General features: G+C 48.4%; 1 protein-coding gene across 1 annotated transcript in view; it reads right to left on the reverse strand.

Moving 5' to 3' along the window:
- The window catches only part of Ptprm (protein tyrosine phosphatase receptor type M), a 681,698-nt gene that overhangs the window by 18,372 nt on the left and 640,254 nt on the right, over nt 1-23,072 (reverse strand). Inside the window, exons 25-32 of the mRNA XM_032901727.1 lie at nt 11,873-11,989; nt 11,158-11,208; nt 7,100-7,254; nt 6,785-6,920; nt 5,019-5,168; nt 3,953-4,126; nt 2,897-3,028; nt 440-565 (exon numbers count right to left, since the gene is read on the reverse strand). Coding sequence (XP_032757618.1) covers nt 440-565; nt 2,897-3,028; nt 3,953-4,126; nt 5,019-5,168; nt 6,785-6,920; nt 7,100-7,254; nt 11,158-11,208; nt 11,873-11,989 — 1,041 coding nt within the window. The remainder of the gene's footprint in view (nt 1-439; nt 566-2,896; nt 3,029-3,952; nt 4,127-5,018; nt 5,169-6,784; nt 6,921-7,099; nt 7,255-11,157; nt 11,209-11,872; nt 11,990-23,072) is intronic.

Here is a 23,072-nt window from a genome sequence, read left to right on the forward strand (position 1 = left end):
CCACTCTGTCAGTTTTGTAAGCATCCTACCCTCCCATAAGTGGCCACTCCATATCTGATCAAGTTCTTTGGCTTCCACCACGCCTTAGTGATGCCGCTCTTCCCTCTGGTCCTGATTTCCCACCGGTGACCTCCATCTGCTCTAGACTCACCCACTCCCCTTGCATTTGCCACTTTGTTACAGTGTTAACAAGTAGCACTTGCTAGTTTGTTACAGTGTTGAACAACGTCTTTCTTACTGTTGTGTTAGCATGCTAAAAACTCTCTTTGACGAGCTTCCTCTTAGCACAGAAGCCCCATAAAGCTGGGAATTTGTTTTGTTGACCAACACGTTCCAACCCCCTAGAACAGGGCCTGATGTGGACAGAGTAGGTGTGCCAACATGATGCTGGTAATATGAAAGGGAAACCCAGTTCAAGCTCTGTTGGCCCAGTTCTTACCCTGGAGGCATTGTAAATCCTGAAAATCCTGCTGATGATGTCTTCTTCTAAGTCTGCAGACACAAATTCCACCTGGATGGGGCCGTGCCTGTGCACTCCATTTTCTGGCCAGTACTGTGGACATAACTGAACCCAGAACACAACAAGAAGTGTAATTACAAAGGTGACTGGACAGTGGTTTGGGTACAGTTGGCATTGACAGAATTTTTTGAACTTCAGTTCCTTTCACTCATAAAGGCTCAGAAACCAGGACCTTCCTCAATAAGCTGCCCCCTAATCCTCTGGCTGCTTTCTCAAAAAGTGTGTGTTAGCATCCCTTTGTAAGGTCTCTCTCATGCTAAAAGGAATTCCTGGGCTCCAAGAAAATGCGTCCAGCCACTACTGAAACAAAGACACGTAATGAGTACTAGGTAACACCCATGCTCTTCCAAGGGACCATAGGAACGGGCTAATCCAGACAACTGCAAATGCTGGCGGGGATCAGCACGTTCTTTGAAAGCAAATTGATGTTCCACAAAAAGGAGGATTCACGGGTCAAATTTCTTTTTTCGATGACTTTTACTTCTGGAAATGATCTAAATTGTCACTGTCGCATGCTGTAAAATGCAATTTATATATTCAAGATCACGAGATAAATTCTCGGTTAAGTGAACTGACTGAAATAATATCCTCTCTTTTCTCCTCTTTACCCATGATGAATCTTTAATCCTTGATAAAGATTAAGAGGGTACACAGGGTGGCAGAGACAATTCCTCACATTGGCTAGGTCTATGGGATTTAGAGATCACATTTATTTATTTATTTTTGAATAGTGCTTCCATGAAGTTTCTTCTTCCTCACCAGATTTCCTACTGATAATTATTAAACATGACTCGCCTTGTCAAACAATAATATGTAGATGTTTATTTCCTCTTTGATTCCCAACGATGCCCATGGTTCAGATTACAGGCATGATGACCGAGAGCTGAGGTGGCACTAAAAGCCTTCACAGACACTTTTAAACTGGTCTGCCCATTTCTCTGTGGGCAGAGCAGGCTTGGCTCTCTGCTGATTTTTCCCAGTTCAAGCAACCGATCAAAAGCTTGTCATTTACACTACAGAAATATGAATGGCCTGGGCCGGCATCTAGCTCTTGGCACACTGTGTCCTACATTCTGCCCAAGGAAACCATGTAGAAAATGGCTTAAATGGTGCATAACACATCCATGAACTGGTCCGATAAATACTTAAAGCAGTCGAGCGGGAGCCTCATACACTTGTGAAGCTCCTAGGTTCCAGCTTTCGGTTTAGCATTTGCTAAAAGACAAGAGTCCCAGGAGCCTCTCTAACCCCGCTCTGGAAATCAGCTCCTGAATAGAACGGGAGTGTCTTTGTCTCTCTGACTGTCAGTCAGCTAAGGCTTGGTTTGAGTCCAGACAGTTTGTTTTTAGAATTCAGCTTCAGCATTCAGACGCCGATGCTCAGGGAGCACCCTGGCATCCATGACATCTTGGTCACCTGTAGGTTATCCGTACCTACTTTCCATCGGGGATACGAGACACTGACTGTACACGGGGTACATATCTCCTACCCTGTGTCTGGCTCTTAGATTCCTGAAACCTGACTGCTGCCTAGAACTTAGAGGGGCAGTCCTTGGTTCTGTTTGAAACTGGCCGGGCTCTCGCAAACAGTGACAATCTGTTCTGAAAGTGGGGAGGAGGGAGGAAGAATTCTAAAACATTGACACTAAGCCAAGAGGAGTGGATCAGGACAAGGGCTGTCATTATTATTTCATCAGCCCCCTTTCGAGTGAGAGCCCCAGCCACACAATGCAGTGTCTACAACATAATTAAAAACCCTAGCGGCATACGGAACATGAGGAGCGACAGGACGTGTTTTGGGAAGGAGACATATTGTCCTGTTCAGATGCTGAAACACTCCAGGAGCCTCCAACCAGCACTCCTGCCCTATTTAAAACAGCAATGACTGTTACAAAGAATCAACAACGTGTGCCGCCTTTCTTTAAGCCGGCTCGCCTGCCTCCACTGTCGGGCCACCCTGATGCCTCCCTCTTGCAGGCTCCAGATGACCATGTCCAAGAAGTACTGGTGCCTGAAACCATGAGATCAGGGTCTGTCCCGTGCGTGCCTCAGCTGGTTGGCTCGCTCTCTTTTCAGCTGTGCAATGTGTGGTCCCGGTTCAGCTTGGGCCCTTTCTGTGCCCCTGAAACTCACTATTGGATATTTTAGTCTTTTACCCCCCGCCTTTCTACCTCCAGTGTCCTGTGCCTCCGGTCTGTTGGCTCTCACCGACTTGCTTCTGCAGCCTCTAATGCTCACTTGTAACCCTTGTGTCTATCAATCCTTCAGCGGGCGGGTGAACACAGACTGTGTGGGGCTTGCCCATCTCATACAAACAAAGCACATGCAGACCTGACTCTGTGACTTGAGGTCCGGCCTGAAGAACCCCTGGACTCACCTGGGCAGGATCCACATCGTTGAGCATGACTACGGACGTGCAGTGGTAATCCAACACCAGTCGCCAGAAGTCTTTGACGGTGTTTGGCAAAGGATGCTGGGTGACTATAAACGCTGAGGGCTGTTTGTAGCTCTGCAGACACAAAGAGGGAGACCCAGATATACGCAGCACAACGAGAGAGGTGGCGGCGGAGTAATTCTGTGCACATGGGGACGTGTGGAACGAAGTGTCGAATGCGGTTAGTGCTTGTTTGACTCTATTGCCATTGTCAGCACCGAAATGGACCGAAAAATAAACGATTCTGTGAAACTACGATGAAACGTCCTCACTTTGATATCATGGGAACTTCATAATTATTTCTTACCATTTTTTATACCTCTGAAAGGTAATGTATTGGCTCTACGTATTAATAATTTTAGTGGAGAGTTTCAGTTTACTTTAAAAACTAAGTACAAAAAGACCCCCAAACTTGCTGGCTTGTCATTTATCTGGGTGACACCATTGCTTATTCCCACCATGAAAGATACGCAGGCTTTTGTCAGCTCCCGGGAGCTTTAAACAAGCTTAAGGCCCTTTTATGGTATTGCGCCAGCGGAATTAAAACGTACACATCGGCACTGAACATATCCATTTACTTCCTCGTCGGTTGAATAGCAAGAAGTAAACAGAATGTCGGGAAGCAATGAGTTTCCTTCCCATGTTAATTACCGCCTGAATTAGGAAGAGAGCTAAATAACGCTGTCTGTCACCGCATCCCCTTTCCCTTTGACAGAGGCCTCTTGGCCAGCAGGCTAGGAACCTGACCGTGTAGCTTAGGCGAGCTTCGTTTCTGAGCACTGGGGTCGGGTGGCTTGTGAAGCTGGAGCTGATGCCCCTCACAAAACCACAGGTTGGAATGCTAACCCTATTTCTGTTGTTGGATGTGATGGCTCATCTCCGGAAAGGCCGAAGGGGCAGACAAGCGAGATAGGAATTCACAGTGTGCTTGGGGAGCACACGTCTCCTCAGGGGATATACGTTTTCTATTTCCTTCCCACAGGCCCCTGCGTGGCTTACGTCCATCAGGGCTGCGTTGATGTAGTTGCTGCTCTCTCCATCGATGGTGATGAGGAAGGGCAGGCAGCGGTCCGGGGGCAGGATGTCCATGCAGCGGTTTTTCTCGTGGTTCCGGGGTAGGAGCGCGATGCTGCAGTCCTCCACACGCAGCGTGGGGGTCACCATGTTGAGAGTCTACGGGACGAATGGGAAAGGTGGGAGGTCCAGTCAGGTCACCGCAGGTGGCTGATTTCCCTTATTCGATAGTATGAATCCATGTGTGAAAACCCTGTGTCACACCCCCTAAACATGTGCAGTTGTAATGTGCCAGTCGCAAAGACGGGACACAACTGAGCGACTGCCCAGGAGGTGTGGGCTGATAAAATGGTTCAGAGAGGATCTACGGGTGGACAAACCGATCCTTTAAAAGGAGTATGAGGTAGACAGCTGCTCCACGGTCTCTGTTTCAGCCTCAGCTGGGTGAATTCTACGGGCCCCGTTTTCTCATTCCCTCCTTGGGTTTTGTCTGCACGAAGCACATAGCAGCAAGGGGCCTTGCAGATCTGTAGCATACAGTGCCATTAACTCTGACTGGAGTGGGATAACTGAAAATCTTGGAGGTAAGAAATTGGGAGAGCATTTGGTTTTAGAGTTAGGTATGGTTAGATAAAACCTGAACTTTTGCCTAAATGAAGATTTAGGTCCATGGAGTGCTCTTAAAAGCCATTTCCATGGTTGGACTGCATGCATGCTTGGTTACCTTATGAACCATGTGTCCTGCATCTCGGAACTGGCTGGTGGCTGTTTGACATGCAAATGACTCTTTTAGGCTGGTGGCATGAAGCCAAGTAATTCTGGACCTGGAGATGTTTGGCCTGGTGCTGCTACCGACATTTCAAAAGCGGACCCAGGGTCGATGCTAAACACCCTATTGGCTGCACAGGAAAGTCATCCCGGCCTCAACTGTCACTAGTCCAAGGTGAGAAGCTCTGTGATGGTTCAAGGGCCTACTTCAGGAGCTTTCCTAAAGAGGGAAAGTCAGAGCGTACCAGTCTCCCTGCCCTGCACTGCCTGGATCCACACTTACCCGGAATTCCTCTTTGATTTGGCTTGAGTTTGTCTGCGGGTCCAGTTTGTTCATGTCGTAATACAGAGACCTGACTTGGGAAGCAGGGATGGAGGTGTCTCCGCAAAGGCAGGCTTCCAGGATCGCATCGTGGATGAAGACATACTGCTCCTGAAGAGGCGGACAGACTTAGTTACTGATGGGGAGAACCGAAGATGAGCCCAGAGGGCTGGAGAAGGAGGGGGATGGCGTGCTGTCACCAAGCTGAGAGGGCACATCCTCAACAGAGAAGCAAGGACAATGAGGCCCTTGAGCCAGGGGACTGGGTTGCCCAGCATCATGGCCGTGCTCCTGACAGCTGGTATTCGAGACTAGGAGGATGAAGAATATTCCACAGACCAATTAGAGCAGGCGGGACAGTAGTAAAATACCTAATTTCCAATCCTGTGAATTTGGAACTCAAATTCAGACAGGGAGTGAGCATGATTTGGTTGACGTTGGAGGAATTTCCTAATCAAGTTCACAATATAAAAATGGTCTGGGGAAACTCAATCACGTCCCAGAGACAGTTGTAACTATGAGGCAGAACTTATTTTGAACCATTGATTACTGGTTCTGGTTCTGATCATTATCAAAGCTCTGATAAGTCGAGAATATAGCTCTTATACGTGTGGGTTCTCTAGAACTGTGAGTGTAGCTCCATGGCCGACAACTTGTCTCGCAGGTGCGAGTCCCTGGACTTGGTCCCCATGACCGCATCAATAAACACGCGTAAAAATTATTCCTCTAGTTGTGACTTGGCGGGGACTCTCCCTAGAATTAATTACATTTCAGCATCTTTATTATTGATCTTCAATTATACAAAATTGTAAAGGCTTTCTTATTATTTTCTATAACATCCTGGCATAAGGAAGGTAAAGTGAGAAGATGGGTGTTTTAATACTTGATCAATTGTCAAAGCATTGAGTGTAAAAGGTTAATCACCACTGTGTTTTGAAATAAGCCCCTAGTCTAAAGAGAAGAGACACGGAAGGAACCCCTTTGACTTCTGGCTGCTGAGGTCCCTAAAGGGCTCCCTCGTAAGCTTCATTGTGTAACCTGAACACAGGGCTATTCAATTGCTCTCCAGTCAGCTTCAGAGCTGTCCTCATGGCCCTAGGTTCCACGCCCGAGGTCCAGGATATACGTTTTAGAAATGTCAACTTCTTGATATACCTCGCATTTCAACTTTAAGTGTTACTAATTGGTACAGAACACCACAAATTGGGCAAAGTCCCGTGATGCCAGGCGGCAGGTAGAGCTGTTTCTCTCTAGGAGACTGGTGTTGTATGGGGGAGATTACCCTGAGGTGGCCTGGCAGACACCCCACTATTCTCAGGAGCTGACGTGCTCTGCTTCTCAGCTAATTTAAGAGGCAGACTGAACAGGAGCAGGGCAGGAAGCTCGAATGCCTAATGAAGACGCTCTTCTGGGTCCCTCGGCACAGGCGACTGTGCGAATGTAGGTTGATGGCTACGGATTCCCGAACCCGGAAAACGCTTGGCACCAGAGCTGTAACTTTAGAAGTCCCTTTTTGTTTGTTTTTGAAAAGGCAGACCAAAAGAAGGATGGAGGAAGGAAGGAGGGAGGGGATGGGACACATGGAGGAATCAGGAGTTGGCAGGTACAGCACTGCTCTCCTAGGGAATTTGGTAGAAACAGTTGGCACGCTTCTCTTGCCCAAGGAGGTGGGTACGCAGGACGGACAATGGGTGCTCAGCCATGGGATGGAGGGCCAGGAACAGTACCTCTGTCTGCACCATGTTGACTCTCCTGGACCGAAGCTCTCTGACACAGTTGTAGATGTCCACCACGCCTTCCCTTTCTGCCATGTCCAACATGATATCAATGACGATGAAGCAGCCTGTCCTCCCCGCGCCGGCGCTGCTCGGGGGGAGAGGGGAGTATGTCAGCTAAGGGGAAGGGCAACCGCAGGCTTCTAGCTTCTTCACTGTGAACCACTAATCCACTTCTAGTACATTTTCTTAGACTCTCCATGAAACCCCATACCCAGAACCGGTTCACGGTGCATCCGTGAGGAAGCACCGGAGAGCTCTCCTTACCTGCAGTGTACCACCAGTGGGCCTGCGTTGGGTGGGCTCTTGGATTTGACCTGCCGGACGAAACCCAGCAGGCCGGTGGCGTGGTAGGGGACGCCGTGATCTGGCCAGCCAGTGAAGTGGAACTGTCTGATCTCTCGTATTTCATGAATACCTCTCTGTAGTCCATGGTCAGCAGCAGCAGTGGGGAGAACAGAGGAAAGGAAGGGCCAGTGTGAGCAGGGGTGCGATGCTTCCGTGAGCGAGTTAGGGGCTGGGGAAGAAGGACCTTTGGAGCTGTACCATGCAGTCTGGTAGGCTTAGGACATGAGGTTGTTTCTAGGCGTGAAAGGGGAGGTGGTGTCTAGGGGGGACGTGCTAATGGACATATGCAATTCTGGAGATGAATGGGTCTCTCTGGCTCTTTGGAAGTCCTTTCGTACAAAGCAGACTGTGTTAAAAGCTGCTCGTCGGCGGCCACTGGAATGTTAGGACCCTTGTCCTGGCTCCCGGTGCTCGCATGATGCATGTTTGCGGGAAGAATCAGCTAGAACTCCTGTCCAATGTGTTTTCATCTGCGGCTCAGTTAGGCCTCTCCCTTTTGTTTAAGCAAACGTGCAGCCTGTTCCTTCAGATGCTAGCAACTCTGCGACTATAAATACTTCAAGGGTTACGGGGACAGAGCTGTGGAAGTGTGAAGGTGCCTCATCCTGTCTTCAAGTGGCCGTTTCCTCTGTGGAAGTAGGCATGTCAGAAAGCACGAGGTCAAGAAGTACTTTTACTGGGATTCTCTGTTTGACCAGTGAGTGGAAGGCAGGGCGTTGCCCGACACTGAGCTAAAGGGGGCAAAAGGGAAGAGACTTTATGCTTATTTTGGCTTTTAATTTGCTCTTCTTAATCTTTTAAAAAGATTATTTTTATATGCATGGGTGTTTTGTCCGCGCGCATTCGAGCGTGCTGTGTGCGTGCCTGGTGCTCACAGAGGTTCAGAACAGGGGACAAATCTCCTGGAAGTGGAGCTAAGGATGGTTATAAGCCACCATGTGGCATTTCTGGGCACATGTGTGTGCAGCTACCTACGAACATGCATAGGCACACATGTATGGAGGACTCAGGCACATGTGTGGGCACACATGTATGGAGGGAGGCCAGATAGGGACGCTGAGCATTTCCCTCTGGTGTTCACTTTCTGTCTGTTTTGAGACAGGTTCTCTCACTGAGCCTGAACCCAAGGGTTCGGATCCTGTGGATGGCCAGGAAGCTCTCAGGGTCTCCCTGTTCTCTCAGTACTGTAGTGGTAGGCTCACACTTTTACGCCCTGAATCTCAACCTAGGTCTGCTTGCTTTCACAGCAGGCTTCCTTACCCACTGAGCCCTCTCCTGGCCCCAAGGTATGTTTGAAAAAACAACAACAACAAAATTACTTTTAAAACCAAGGCTACAAGTAAATCTGGGATCCAATGGCTATCCTGTGTCCTCCTATCTGATCCTTGCTTTGGTTTTTATTAACATTTTACAGATGAACACGCCTGGACCTTACCAGATTCTCTACCAATGATCCCCAAATGCTTAGCGAATGAGGAATAAATTCCCTATTACTAGGGGCTTGGAAAGGCTGGGGGAGGGAAGAAAGTGCAGACTTTGAAATGAGACTCGTTGGCCATTTGCTATTAATGTGCTAATGTATCTCTCACACAGAGACTACCAATGACCAAAGCTCTATTTCCTGTGGAAATCCTGTTGTTTACTCTGAATAGTAAAGAAGCAAGTAACTGGGACTCACAGTGCACTGAGCTAACCAGGCCCCAGGGGACCGGAGAATGGCACCAGGTAGTTAACAGCCAAATTTTCTCATCACCGAAAATAATGTTTGGCTAGCTCCAAAGACGCCATCAGAAGACAGGCAAGTTGCTCTCACCCTTCCAAAGCTTAGCGCGCTCGCTCCCCTGGAATTATGGTCAGCGATTTGGCCAGTGATGTGAAAACACCCTGAGACTCAGGAACAGCTCTGGCAATGAATGCTATGTCCTCCCGGTGGGAGGGGGATGAGGTTTTTATATGCTCGGTTTCAGTCCCAGGGTGACACCCATCATGACGTGGGCTCCCAACTAATGCCTTTATGGCCGATTTTCATAGCAAGGGACATGGCAGCTTCAAGTATCCTGAAAACCTGTTCCCACAATGGAGCTCAACCTTCTAATCTACTTGTTCCTGCCAAGGTGAGCAAAGGAAGTTACTTCAGATACAACGATCCGATCCTTCCTGTAGGTGAACAACCGAGTCTCCTGGGGGAAACAGGAGCAACCAGGAGTGGCAGCCCGGTATTTCCTAGCTGGATGTTAATTACCTCATTTCTTTAGTTTTCATTAGAAAACATTAACACTGTATAAAACACTGTCTAAATCATTTAATGTTTTCACGCCGTATAATGGGAGGGGAGACTCCACATCAGACCACTGTGCCTGTCCCAACGTGGGTTTATTCTAGGTCTGTGGAATGATTGGCTGAATCATGAAGTGTGCGTCTGTCTGTCTTTGAGACGGGGGATATTTTTCCTCTTGCTGTCTCAGAGTCTCAGGGTTTCTCGAAGGCACAGAGGAGAGGCTGGCCACTTTCAGCTTCAATTCTGCCAAGTCAGACAAGGTCTGGGTCTGTGGGGACCTTGGGGTTGTCACGTCAGCGTGCCACCATGCTGTATTATATGCTACGTAAAACCATGAGGTATGTGGGAAAGAGGTGGAGACCATCAGATGCAAACTAGGGAGTCACCAACCTCAGGCTACAGCTTTTGGACTGCTCTGCACAAGAGCCCAAATCTATCCTCTCACCTTTAGGTCTCTTGCTACATCCTGCTCACAAAACAGAATTGCAAGAACGCAAAGCCCGTATATAACCATTTCTTTTCCTTTCTCCTTTAATGTGAGAGTTTCAAAGTCCAAAAGTGTTCTACAGACGTTAAACGACAGGGTTTTCTTTCTTAAAGACTCCAATTGCCCAGTCTGAAAACGGTTAACAGGTCTCCTCCCTACGCCATCTCTTCGCTGGTCGCCTCGTGATTAGAACACCTGGGTGTCTGGGGAGCATTTCTGTGCAGCTGGGCATGTAGCAGGCTCCGTAAAAGGTTAAACGCAGAGCAGAGAAACAAACCGACCCTTGCTCTGACAACCCGGGTGCACTTGCAGCTCATTAGAGGGCTGACTGTTGTTCAAAGAACTTCATGTTTAAGCAGTGGCTTAGGAAAAAAATACGGAGGGTCTTTTATTGCTATCTGTTCTAATGCAGTTTATTCATGAGCGCTCTTGCCAAGAGCCATGCAGAAATCCTGCAAGTGCTTTTCTTTCACAGTCCTGTCTGAGAAGGAAGAAAGAAAAATTCAACATCAAAGTGTGAGGTTTAGAACTTGAAGAATTGAGCCAACGAGAACTACTTTACACTCTTTGAAGTTCTCCAAGCCTCCCTCTTGCTTATGAGAGAAGAGAGAAGAGAGAGGAGAGAAGAGAGAGAGAGGCAGACAGAGACACAGAGAGACAGACAGAGACACAGAGAAAGAGACACAGAGGGAGGGGGAGTGAGAGGGGGGCAGAGGGGGAGAGAGAGAGAGACAGACAGACAGACAGACAGACAGACAGACAGATAGACAGAGAGGCAGGGTATAGGAGAAAGAAGCTCAATAGTACCAGAAACAGATTAAAGTAAAGCCTTCCTTGCTTTGGGAGAGTTGCCCTAAATTTGGATTTTCAAACTAGGAATGGCAGTCCCCGCCATCAATGTGAATTTGACAATAGGCAGATCCTGCAACTTCCTTATTCCCCAGAGATGCCCCTGTTGTTCCAAAAAAAATCGCATTTAGATGCAGTGGCAACGTAGAATCAGGAGAAGGGCCAGGAGCTAAGAGGCCAGCAGTCTGGCATACATAGCCCGGCCCTGGGAGGGGTCTGCCGTCATTGGCTGAGTGAGAGCGACCGGGTTCCTGATAAACTGATAATTTCAGAGCAGCAGCTGTGCAGGTCTTGACAGGACAGCCCATGGGCCTCTGCCGGGCAGAGTGTCTCTCAGTCACCTCCACCTTCCCCACAGCATACCTGTGGCACTTCTCTGGACGGACTGCAGTTTGCTTCACCTCCGGCCCCACCCTATGTCAGCAGAAAGAGGGGGACAAGGAGAGTCCTGTCATGGCCTACAGTGCTTCCCAGAGAAGCAGCCCTAGCCATGCGTATGGGATGAGGTGATGCAGAATCGATGCACAGGGCTGAGAGCGAAGTGTGAGTGGATATGAAGGGGTAGGTGGGTGGGTGGGGTGCCGGCTCATGCAAGACGGAGCTCCTGCACGTGGGCTCCCAGGGAGATCACTGCCACTCTGAGGACCCTTCAGTCTCTTGGACTTTGGGCCTTAGGGAGGGATTCCGGGAGCACCACGGACCAGACCTGTGTCTCAGTGTTTGTGTCAACTCAGCTTCAGGAAACACAAGTGGACGTTCAACAGGGGATACGCTTATGGAGCTGGGAAGGCGTCTCTCTAGATGTGGAAAGCTTTGCTTTATGAATCAAGAAAGAGAAACGGGCAAAGACCAGCCAGGTTAAAGTGAAGGTAGTGTGGTAGGCGTTATCTCTGGGCTTAGTCGAAAAGCACAGATTGCCATGAAATGGGAATGGCCTGCGTGAAGGATGGAGCTGGGCTGTTACGTAATCAGAGGGTGAGACGCGGTCTTGAGGAAGTCCCGGAGCCTGCCTGCCTCCAGGCCTGACCCTAGATAAGCTGACGAGGCTACTGAGGCTCGCCCCGGCTTCTGCGCTTACCTTCTCCACGGCAAAGGTTCTTATCACATATTCTGCCAGCAGCTCTGTGTCTATTAGCGTGACTTTTATGTCTTTATAGATCTCCGTGTCGTCCGGCCAGTATTTGCAGCATTTCACCTTCAAGGAACACAAAGATTGTGGGGTTTAGCTTTTTATTTAGTTCCCTCGATGAGGGGGCCACACTGTGATTTACAGGGTGAATTTGCACACACGAGTGAGCCACCCCAAAGCAACTTTGTTGTTGCTTTTAGCACCACCTGCCTGGTCTTATCCCATTACAGGAAACATTCACTTCCCATCTCTCCCTACTCGGGGAAATGGCCTGGAAGAACAAACCACAGAGAACATTTGCAAATTTTAGTCTTCCTGACTCTTAAGTTTCAGAAAGTGGCTAGGGTTTTTTTTGGGTATTGGATGGAAAATCTGACTCAACACTAATGGCAAAGCAAGTGTGCGGGGGAGTGGGGGGATGGGGAGGGGGACATCAAAACTAACTGCACCAGACTCACAGACTCTTGCTCCTGGTGCTTACGGTCGCCAGGGACGTCTGTCTTTTTCAATCGTTTCAGGTCAGAGGGTTTCATCCTGACCTCTTCATACATACGTGTCGTATGCTCTGCTCACGTGTGTCCCTCCTCCACACTCCCTCCTGCTGGGGCTGGTTTCCTTCCTGACCCCAGCTAGTGCCCGTTCTGTTTCTATTAGATGTGTGCCCTCCTCTTCTCTACTTTCTACCTCCTTCGTGAGCTCCTCCTGCTCCTTTCTCTCTAGTCCCCCCCACATATCATACACATATACTAATATACATATACAATGTATGATTGCAAAGTTAATCTCCATGTTTATGAGACAGCATGGTATTTGTCTTTCTGAGTCTGGCTCATTTCACTTAACATGGTGCCCTCTGGTTGCCTCTGTTTCCCTGCAAATGGAATGACTTCGCTTTCTCTTTATGCTCTCGTGGAACTCCATGAACTCTCCAAAATGCCTCCCCCCCACAATTCCTTTCATTTATATTCCCTCTGGCGCAATCTAAGTTTGGCCTCTGGGGTCTTCCTGCAGGGATGTTCTTCACAGACAAGATCTAGACACCACCTCCCAGTTAGAGGTGCCCTTCCCCCAACTCTGTATTGGGCCAGCGCTGTCTGTGAGATTGATGAGATGGTCTCAACTGGGGTGTAAGCGACTTAAAAAAATTTGGCCACAACTTGCGTTTTCAGTCTAATCTACAATCATATTCAAGGACAAACATCTAACCTAATCCCAAAAGAGACTGTGATCCAAAAACCATTCCGTCTGTCTAGAATGGTCTCTCAACCCGTTTCCTCCCAGGTGATGCCCTGCCCCCACTCTTTAATGCACATGTTAGATGTTATGCCATCCCACCCCTACCCAAGACTTTTACCCACAGATGTGAACTCTCTTTGGTTCCCAAGAAGCATTTTTTTGTGGCAAGGATGAGATCCTTCAAGCGCCTGGTTATTGCTGGCCAGTGGGAAAGGGGTTATTTTTGCCTATTTCTCAGATCCTGCGGCACCTGGAGGTCATGCCCTCCCCACGATACACATGCAGGGACTACACAGGGCTGCCTTTCATGGAGACGGACATAGGGTCGGTATAAGAAGGAAAATCCCAGACTGGGAAAGATTTCAGGAAGGATTACAGGCTGAGAGGACTTTTCAGAAGGCAAACATCTGCGTCTCACTAATGTTTACAGCGTGGTTGTGGCTGGCCAGGACCCTGGCTGCCTAAATTTGCAACTCTCTACAAGTTCAAGATAATCCTTATTAAGCTTAGTTGACGATATACAGAGCAGTGTCTGAGGCAAGTGGAGCAGGGCACAAAGATGGGCTTGATCCCATGCTGTTCTAAATTGACCCTGGGAACCTCCCTACACGACCTTTGCCTGGAAATGCAATCTGTGACATTACCATAAGGTGCTATCTACGGTATCTATAGTAGATATTTGTCACGAATACCCAAAAGATACCGAGAATACCCAAGATTAAAAGAGACCGGCAATTCTTCTTTTGTAGATGCCAAGTCTGTCTGATCAGAGGGTGTGTATGCAGAGGTCTCTAACTTGAGGGGGACCACAGTTTCATTTGTAGAATGTCCGTGGTGGTTAACGGGGATGTTAATATACACAATGGGCTCACCTTTACTCCCTGTGTCTTCCATTAGGAGAGCAGGAGGTAGTGGGTGAAGCTACAAATACAGTATGAACATGTGCTTTTAAAACGGAGTAACTGGACGGAACACAAGTATAAGTGTATTTCTGTGGAAAGTACAAGAGAACAATAACCACACACACACACACACACACACATACACAGAGAGAGAGAGAGACAGACAGACAGACAGACAGTGCACCTGCAACCTGTGTTAAGCCAGGGATCTTTTACCTAGTGAAACCACTCTATCTGGTGTATCCTAGTTCATCTATTTTAGACTCCTTTCCCTCTTTGCCTGGGAATTTTTAATAAATACGAAGAACATGGGGCCTTCGATGCCTTGGGGTCAAGGAGCGAAGGCCTGCCAGCATGCACTGAGGGTCAGAGTCTCTTCTCTGGACAGTTCCCACGTGCCAGCTCAGATCGCATCTGACCTCGGACCCAGTTCTACAGCACGGTTTTCTGGAGATCAGAACTTGAGAGGCAGTGGGACGCCTCCACCTGTAGGTGGGCGACAGGAACCTCTATGCTAGACCATGTTCAGTTCCCGTGGAAGCTCCAAAGTCAAGAGCTTCCTTCCACTACAGTCACACTGGTGGGGAACGGGTGCAGCTGCTCTCCAGCGAATGACAGTGTCCTCTTCTGAAATGCATGGTTGGGAGCTGACCCAGAGCCACTTGGATGCTCTAATCCAGAGGCAGCTAAGAAAACAGAAGTGTAGAGGTGTCTAGGGCACCTCAGATGTTGTACACCAGCGCCTGTCAGGGCAGGTTTGGAAAAGGCAGAGGGACTGTTTAGAATCCGGTCCCCCCCAACTCATCTCCCAGAGTATCTTGAAATGGTTCGCCACATCTGTTTCAGCCTACTAAGAATCTTTCTAAATTGAGCTCTCCTAAGTATCTTTTTAATTGCTTGGATCCCTGTCAAGTTATTATTTGGCTCAAAGAAAAAGGAACAGGAAAGGAAGCATGTCTCACCAGGGATGGCGACTTTGTACAACCACAGCATGAGGGGCTTGTGGCCACCTCCTGGCTCTGACTCTGCATACGGAGATGTTGAAACCAAGGCTTTATGAGACACCTGCTGGATCCCCAGCCTCACACGACCCGACGCTCCTGTTTGATCCTGTGCCGAGCCAGCTGTCTCCTGCAGCCCGAGGGTGCCTGCATAGCTTCTACACATCTTCATCATGCATGGCAATAGCTTCCGGCATGGAAACGAGGCCACTTCCAGGGTCCTTTGATTACTTTGGTGCCCTATGCAGATTCTACCAGGCCATTCATCAAGCAGAGGGCACTGGGCCCCACTGCCTGCTCATTCCCATACTCGGCTTCGGGAGAGATATAGTCTCCACTCCCAAGGGGTCCTCAACTTTGGCTTTAAAATTCACTAACTTAAAACACAGAAAGCATGAGACTGTGAGGACCCTGAACTTACTGGTAGATGTCGTTAATGAGGGTCCTTTTTAACTCACAGCTCGAGACTGTCCCATGCTTATTAAGGTCATAACACCGCTGGGGTTAGAGCAACTTCCCCTGAGCCTCATCTTGACCTTGAGTCCATCCTGACAGGGTTACAACGAGAGTCCCGAACTCTAGTGCACACCAGAGCACCTTGCAGTGATTCTCAACAAACTCGAGCATCTGAAGAATTGGCTCTTCCAATAAGCACGTGGCCTGAAGCCCATGCTGGACAGAGGGACTTCTGCAGCCCAACCAGACAGCAGGGCCTGGCTGGCAGGAGTTGGTTGCTTATGCAACCTCAGGTTCTGCATCTGTCAGGAGGGGATGCTGACGATTCTTACCCAGAGCATCCTAAGATGAGGTTAGCGGTTTTAAATGTGCCAACACATTAGAACCAGCTGGAAGGCATGTTTAAAGAGACCCTAAAGCCCAGGTCACATTCCAGGCGCGCTCTCTCTCGATTTTTGTGCTGGGACACAAGCAACCATAATTCCCAGGTGCTTCCCGAGTGATCCCAAGCACAGATGAGCCTGGAAATTGCTGGACATGATAAACATGTCTAGACAAGAGTCCAGTTGATGGCAAGACCCCGGAAATGGTAATCCTTCTTAAGGGACGAGTTTAAACTCTGGACCCTAGGTGACAACAGGAGTTTGTGGAGCCTGGGAAGATGAAGCGGGATGTTTAGGAAGAGAAGGAGAGAGGCCTTGAGCAGTGACAGCGAGGTTTATGATGGGAGGAGAGGGGACGCTTCTGTGCTGCTTCTGTTCGCTCCTGTAAACTATTCTCCCCAGAGACAAGATGATGACGCAGAGGAGAAAGGCTGGCCTGTCCAGTCTCCTACTGTATGGCTTGGATGTGTTTCCAGCAGGAATTAGGGGAAAGTTTCTGTATTCTCAGGAGGCAATGTAAAGCGAGCAGCTGGAGTCACAAAGACAGTTTGCAGACCCTCATTTGCAAGGTCACTGTAGCTTCCATACAGAGAGCCCTTACTGGTTTGGGTGAGATGTTCTCGGAGTTGTCACCTCACATGGGAGCTTAGGGAGGAAAACGGTTTGCATGGGCCCCGCCAGCCTCTTTGCTCCTAGTTCCTTCTATGAAGAAGACAGGGCTAGGGTAAATGATGAACTCCCTGGGTAGGCCAGGCCCCCAGTCAAGCTGTAGGGCTGTGTGGGAGGGTAGACCTCAGGGAGTGTAGCTTTCTTAGGTTTTTGTAAGGATTTGGCTTTAGGAGCAGATACAAGTAGGAAGGATAAACTGGTTTTAGCTGCCCTGTCTAGGTGAGGCAGAAGAGGCAGGATGGGGAAGGAGGAGAGTATGTTCTGAAGCCACTGTTGACTTTTCCCATAGATTTCAAGCTGCTAACTTCCCACCCATGCCTCTCAGCTGTTTTTTCATGTATAAGATCTCTCTTCCCCACTTCTGTCTCCTTTCTCTTATTTGAGGCAAGGTCATGTGATATGGTCCAAGGTCTTACAATCTGCCATGTAGTTCAGGCTGGCCTCAAACTCATCACGTTCCTGAGAGCTGGGAATATAGGCAGGAGCCGCTAGGCCCAGCCAAGATCACGGCTATGCTATAGACACTTACATGTAAGTCTCATTTGATCACCACTCATCCTAAAACGTGTCACATATGCGGATAAGGGTGGTATACTTGTATATAAGTGTATAAGGGACGGGGGCTGGCTTCTTCCTTCCAGACTCGATTCACACGGTAGTGGGGCACTTGAAGACTTCAAGAATGGACAGTAAGTCAGGTGTTCCCGAGGAGTGCATCTAGAGCTTTAGTTTGGGGGAAGAGCGTCGTAACATAAAGAAATCTCCCTTTCATCCACTGGGGCTTCTGTGTAAAGCCTTCGTGGTCAGATCTGGTTTTCTATCTAGTTCTTCTCTAGTAATTTGTTCAGTTGATCCAGAGAGTAGCATAAGCCAGCTTTGGTAGGCTGTCAAGAGACATTTCCATTCTGACTGCTTTGTTATGGGCCTGTTCAAGAAAGGGGGCTTTGGGGGTTGGGATTTGGCTCAGTGGTACAGCGCTTGCCTAGGAAGTGCAAGGCCCTGGGTTCGGTCCCCAGCTCCGAAAAAAAGAACCAAAAAAAAAAGAAGAAGAAAGGGGGCTTTGGTATTTAGCAATACCCCCAGTTCAATTCTGGCCAAGGAGGGAGCTCAGTAAAAGCATGTCACGCACTCTGAATAGACCTTAAGAAGCACTTGGACGCCTTCTGAGCAACAGCAGCATTATTAGCGTAAACTCAGGCTCCAAAGTGCATTAGTGAGGTATCTTCCTGGAGCGGCGCGAGGTAGATCTCTGCACAGTCATCACCTTGATGAGCTCATACTTTAGATTTGTGACCTGGTGCAAGTCACAGGCCTGTCCTGCCTCTTTCCGTATGTCCTGGCAGATACTAGATCATGTGGTGGATGAAATGTTCCCAACTCCTATCTGGGAATTAGGAAAAGTGTCTGTGTTCTTGGAAGGCAACTTAAAGCAAACAGCAGGAGTTACAAAGAGAGTTTGCAAACCCTCAGATGTAAGGTCACTGTGGCTTCTATACAGAGAGCCCTTACTGGTTTGCTAGAGAGAAACGATTTGCAAGGACCCAAGCTGGTCTCTATCCATAGTTCCTTCTATGAGGAAGGCAGAGACTGCCCCTGAACATTAATTCTGCATTCATATTTTACAAATGCCTAACTTGAACCAATAGACAGGCAGATGCAAAGTCTTATGAGATCAGCATTTCAACGTCATGGCCCCAGTGTGGCAAAGCACTCAGCTAATGTCTAAGCTTAGGACATGGAATTCCAAGGTCATTCTGGTTGACCATTTGGACAAGTCTTAAAGCCAGTGACAAGCAGAATCCAAGCTAGGTCTCTCTGCGGACACAGAGGAATGAGCTATGATTGTAACGTTCACGAGAAGATGCGTCCAATCAGCAAATCTAACTTGAGGTGGATCACAAGGCAGGCTCAGTGATCAAAGTGCTTTCCCTGGGGATTTTATCCCTTTGGGTTAAAAGCCAAGCTTCATTTACTAGCTGTGATGTTGGGCAAGTTATTTAACCTCTTGGAGGTTTCATTTATCTGAGGAGAGTAATAAAAGAATGTTGTTATGAATATCAATTTTTGTTTTTAGAATAAGACTGGTACAATGGAATGTTTGCTCAAAATCTCTAAATGAAATGGTAATGGGAGGTCAGAAGATAAGTGTTAATTTGAAGGGAAAATTCTGAACCTTCCCTTCCCAGGGTAGACCACACTATTAGTGCACCCGACAAGAAAGGGTGCTGTTTCCAGTGGAGGATAGGGAGGGTCAGGTGGTGTAGGGAGAGGAAGCTGGCAGAAGGCATCTCCAGGACCCGTCTACAGTCTTCAAGTCTTTGTCCAATAGGCCTGGAAAGGAGGGTCCTTTGATGACGCAAAGTCCTAGCTAACGATGGCCTCAGCTGCTTCTGATGGTGCCGGGATAAAAAGTGTGTATTTGAGAAGAGGGGGATGCAGGAGTGCATTGCTGCAGTGCCAGCATTTTTTTTTTTTTTTTTTTTTTTTTTTTTTTTAAAGTCAACCTGGGGCCTTTGGCAAGCGCCTACCACTGAGCATGTGCAGCATTTTAAAGTGACCTGCCCTTTGCACGCATGCATGCAATGCAGGCATGCAGCCCAGCCAGCTTCCATGCCAGGGAGAAACGCTGAGTGCAAGGCCTGTGCAGGAGGTGGGAGAGACAAGACGGGCACGGGGAGGGAGGAGTGCACGGTGAGTGGGGGCTCAGGCAGCTCTGTCGATGGGGTCTCCTCTGCATCATTCCACTGTGAGCAGATGCCAGCGGCCTCAGGCCTGGCCTGGCTGGCACAGGAACACCATTCAAAGGTGCTGAGTGAGATCAGGGACCTTGATTTTCTGTGTCTTCCATGTTGCTATTTTCTGTATGGCTTTCTAGTTTAATCAAATAGTCTTCACATACACCACCCCAATATGTGTATGTAGACGCACACGCACGCACACACACACACCCATGCACATGTATGCAATTCCTTCTAAGTAGATTTAACTTTTAAGGTTAATAGATAAAAAATAATTTTTAAAGCCTCTCAAAAATAAACATTTAACTCTGTTACAGTGTGCTACCAGGGAAAGAGCCCTATGCAGCAGGCATGGGGGCTTGGGACTCCCTCTAGCTGGGCTGTGGGCTGGTCACATGACATTGTGTGAACCAGGAAGCCACTTTGGATGTTTCCTGACTTGAAAAGTAGCACGCTAGACTTTTTATTGTTAAAATTATCCTAGGTCCTAGAGTAACCCAACTGTATACTTCTCGAGCTGGTTCGTTGGGAGGCATGGCTGTCAGATGTGGAGGCTCTGGAGTTGAGATCTGGGTGGACATTTAGTAACTGTATCTGGAAGCTTTATTTGCTATCCAGGAAATGAAGCAATAGTCATATGGCTGCCTCATGAATGCCAACGGACTGGTGGTCACAGCGATGCTGCTGGCTTTCATCAGGGCCATATCTCTGTGATAGGGGAGGGGCTTCTCTCACTTTAGAGTTCCACAGGCCTCACGTATTGTAACATTATTATCCACAGTCTATGCTAGGACTCAGAAGAGTGAACTCTAATGCCAGACATCTAAATCGTGATGGAATTCTTCTGGGGTATTCTGACACATATACTTGCCCCAGGGAGTTTCTCAAGGGAGGTAAAGAACTTTCAGGGTAAACAAAGGCAGAAAGCCAGGTCCTGACCAAGGCCTGGTCAAGCTGCTCCAATGATCTCTTTTGAAGCTGTGACAATCCCAGAGGGACAGGAAGGACATGGTGACAGAAATGGGCGACTTGCCACTCTTGACTAATGATCATATGAACTTCCTAAGAATGGGAAGTGCGTGACTCAGTTGTTTGATCAGACTAAAGTGTCTACAAGTTAACTGTTGGTTTTGGACCCTATGGCATCAGAAAGGTGCACCAGTGAGTTAAGGAGCATGTTCCTACTCAATAGTACAGGAAGACCTGGGCAGCCATGGAACCCTAGAGCTTCGAAGGCTGAGGGAGGGAGACTGTGAGTTCCAAAGCTAATATAAGATACAGAGCAACATGGCAAGACCTTGTCTTGGAAAAGAAGACAGAGAGAGAGAGTACTGATGCGGATCAGTAGCTGAATTCTCGCCTTGCACGAGTAAGGGGCAGGGTCTGACTGCTAATGCAGAAAAAGAGAGGACGGAGGGAAAGGCATTATGGCTTTAGACACTTTGATTTCTACAAAGCAGACGGCCCCAGGCTCATAGGTATAAATCCAGCATCCAGTTCTGCAACAGCGACTCTCCTGCCTCTTCAGCCTCCATGCAGATAGGGTCCTAACCAAGCCCCTGTCCTGGTCTTTTCTGTGCTTCTTTACAGTAATACCCAGTAAACAATCCACCGAAACCCTGGCATCTGACTTGTCTGCTTCCTACCCTCATGGCTAGTGTAACCAGTGCACTTCAATAATCCAGCAGTGCCCCGAGGTGCTTACATAGCGTCACTCGAATGCACCCTGCTCGATCCTGAGGCTTACAAATCTGTAAGGCAGGGAAGAGCTACACTCTTCCTGTCAGGTGGAAGGGGATAGCATGGATTTTGTAACAATGGCATGACTGAAAACTGGGTGTCAGAGAAACAGGGCAGAAGCTTGAGCCGAATCTGTTGTCACTGCCTGGTCTTATACATAGGGCAGATCCTGCCAGAGAAAAGTTCTAAGGTAATGAATTCTCTTCGCCTGCAGCCTAAGAATTACTGCCTTATTTGTTCTATAAACAGGGGAACTGGAAACACTGCTGTCTTGCTACTTTGTTACAGAAAGACCATCAAACTGTTTGCCGCGCAGTCTGCGCTTCTCTGGTCCGATCCTCCTGGGAGGCCCCGGCTTACTCATGTATTTACTTGGCCAGATAACCCTAAGCCTCAGGAGAAAAGCAGGGCTAGGGGCTTAGAAGATTAGATAAGCAGAGGTGGTAAGCGGAGAAGGGAAAAAAGGATCTTGCCTTGGAGTGAACACACCATTTACTACTTGTCAAGACTGTTAAAGGCTGGGCGGTGCTCAAAGCATGCAGCACAGTGCTCGTGGGAGCAGGAATGAGGCAGCCATTTTCCTGTATTGTGTACAGTGACGGTGTTAGGACTCTATAGCTGGGTCTCTCTCAGCAGGTACTAGTGGGACTGGGATTGGTGCTGAAAGCTCATGGGCTGTGATGCGTTTGTTCCAGGAACAGGTGTCTATCTGCTGTGTGTGTGACCCTGATAACCTCCCAGGCACTCTACAGTCACAGAGGCAGGTGACTGTGTCCATGTACCTCTGTGACAAGAGAAGACAAAGGGAGAGTTGGCACAGCCAGCCAGAAGAGGACACAGCCCAGCCCATCAGGTGGCAAATCGACAAGGAGCTGGTGACTCCATGACAGGGCAAGAGGTTGTCAAAGAGCTGGTCTGTATTCTGCCTGCTCGAGACTTGAATAACAACAAACACTTTTTATTCAGACCCACAAATGGGCTTTGATCTGTAATATCCTGACACTGTAGCTGTGGCAGTATGAGATGGCTGGCATAAAGGTGTCAGGTGCATGATAGCATGCCTGGGAACCATCTCTGAAGTTTTTTTTGCAATTTGTTGGTATTTGAGAAAAAAAAAAGCTCTCTCCCCTTTTAAAGGGACATAAGTGATTGGGCTGAATCGCTGAGAACTGAACACGAAGGGTTAATCAGGCCAGCTTGATGCAGCTGTATTTCTGTCAAGTCTAATACAGCAGCAGTGACTGTCTCTCACATCCTTAGGGTGTCTGCTGTATGCACAAGTGTGACTTTAAATGCAGGGTGTTCCAAGGTCCGGGAAAAGAAGTGGTGAATGGAAAGACCCCTCTAGGAAGCTTGCTTTTTATACTAACGGTGCTCCCCCAGACAGCTCTGACTTCTTTCACTGTGCCCAGTCTTGTGGATTCAGGGAGGAAATCACTTGGCCCTTCTCTCAGACTCCTATGGCTGCCGGGGAGGGTCTTCTGTATAGCTTGGTGTGTATACCACCACCCATAATTGGACTGCAAATGTCTTAAAAGTTTGTCCCTTTTATTTTTTTTTTGTCCACAGCAGGTCAGAGGTCACCCACTAGAGCTGTTACTTAAATAGGGGGCTGTAGTGGGGCATGTGAGAAACCTGTCAAGTGACTTTATCACTGTGTGACTGCATGAACCTAGACTGTAGGGGCTGCTGCTCACCTAGGCTGTATTCTGACTTGGTCTATATTGCCCATAGCCCAAAGGCCTGGGAGTGCTGTAGGCGGCTGTACCGAAGAAGAGTCATCTATGCACACAAACATATCTAATTACAGAAAAGGAAAGGCTAAAATACCAGGTTAGGTTCTGCAGAGATGGTTCAGCCGGTGATGTACAAGTGTGAAAACCTGAGTTCGGATTTCTAGCATCCACAGAAAAGCTGCATTGGAAGGCATATTCCTGGATTGTTGGGGTTGGGGGTTGTTGCCTAGAGAGACAGGCAGATCACTAGACGCAGATCACTAGAGCTCACTGGCCAGTCAGGCTAGC

This window comes from Rattus rattus, chromosome 4, assembly GCF_011064425.1.
Source record: "Rattus rattus isolate New Zealand chromosome 4, Rrattus_CSIRO_v1, whole genome shotgun sequence".
Classification (NCBI taxonomy): domain Eukaryota; kingdom Metazoa; phylum Chordata; class Mammalia; order Rodentia; family Muridae; genus Rattus; species Rattus rattus.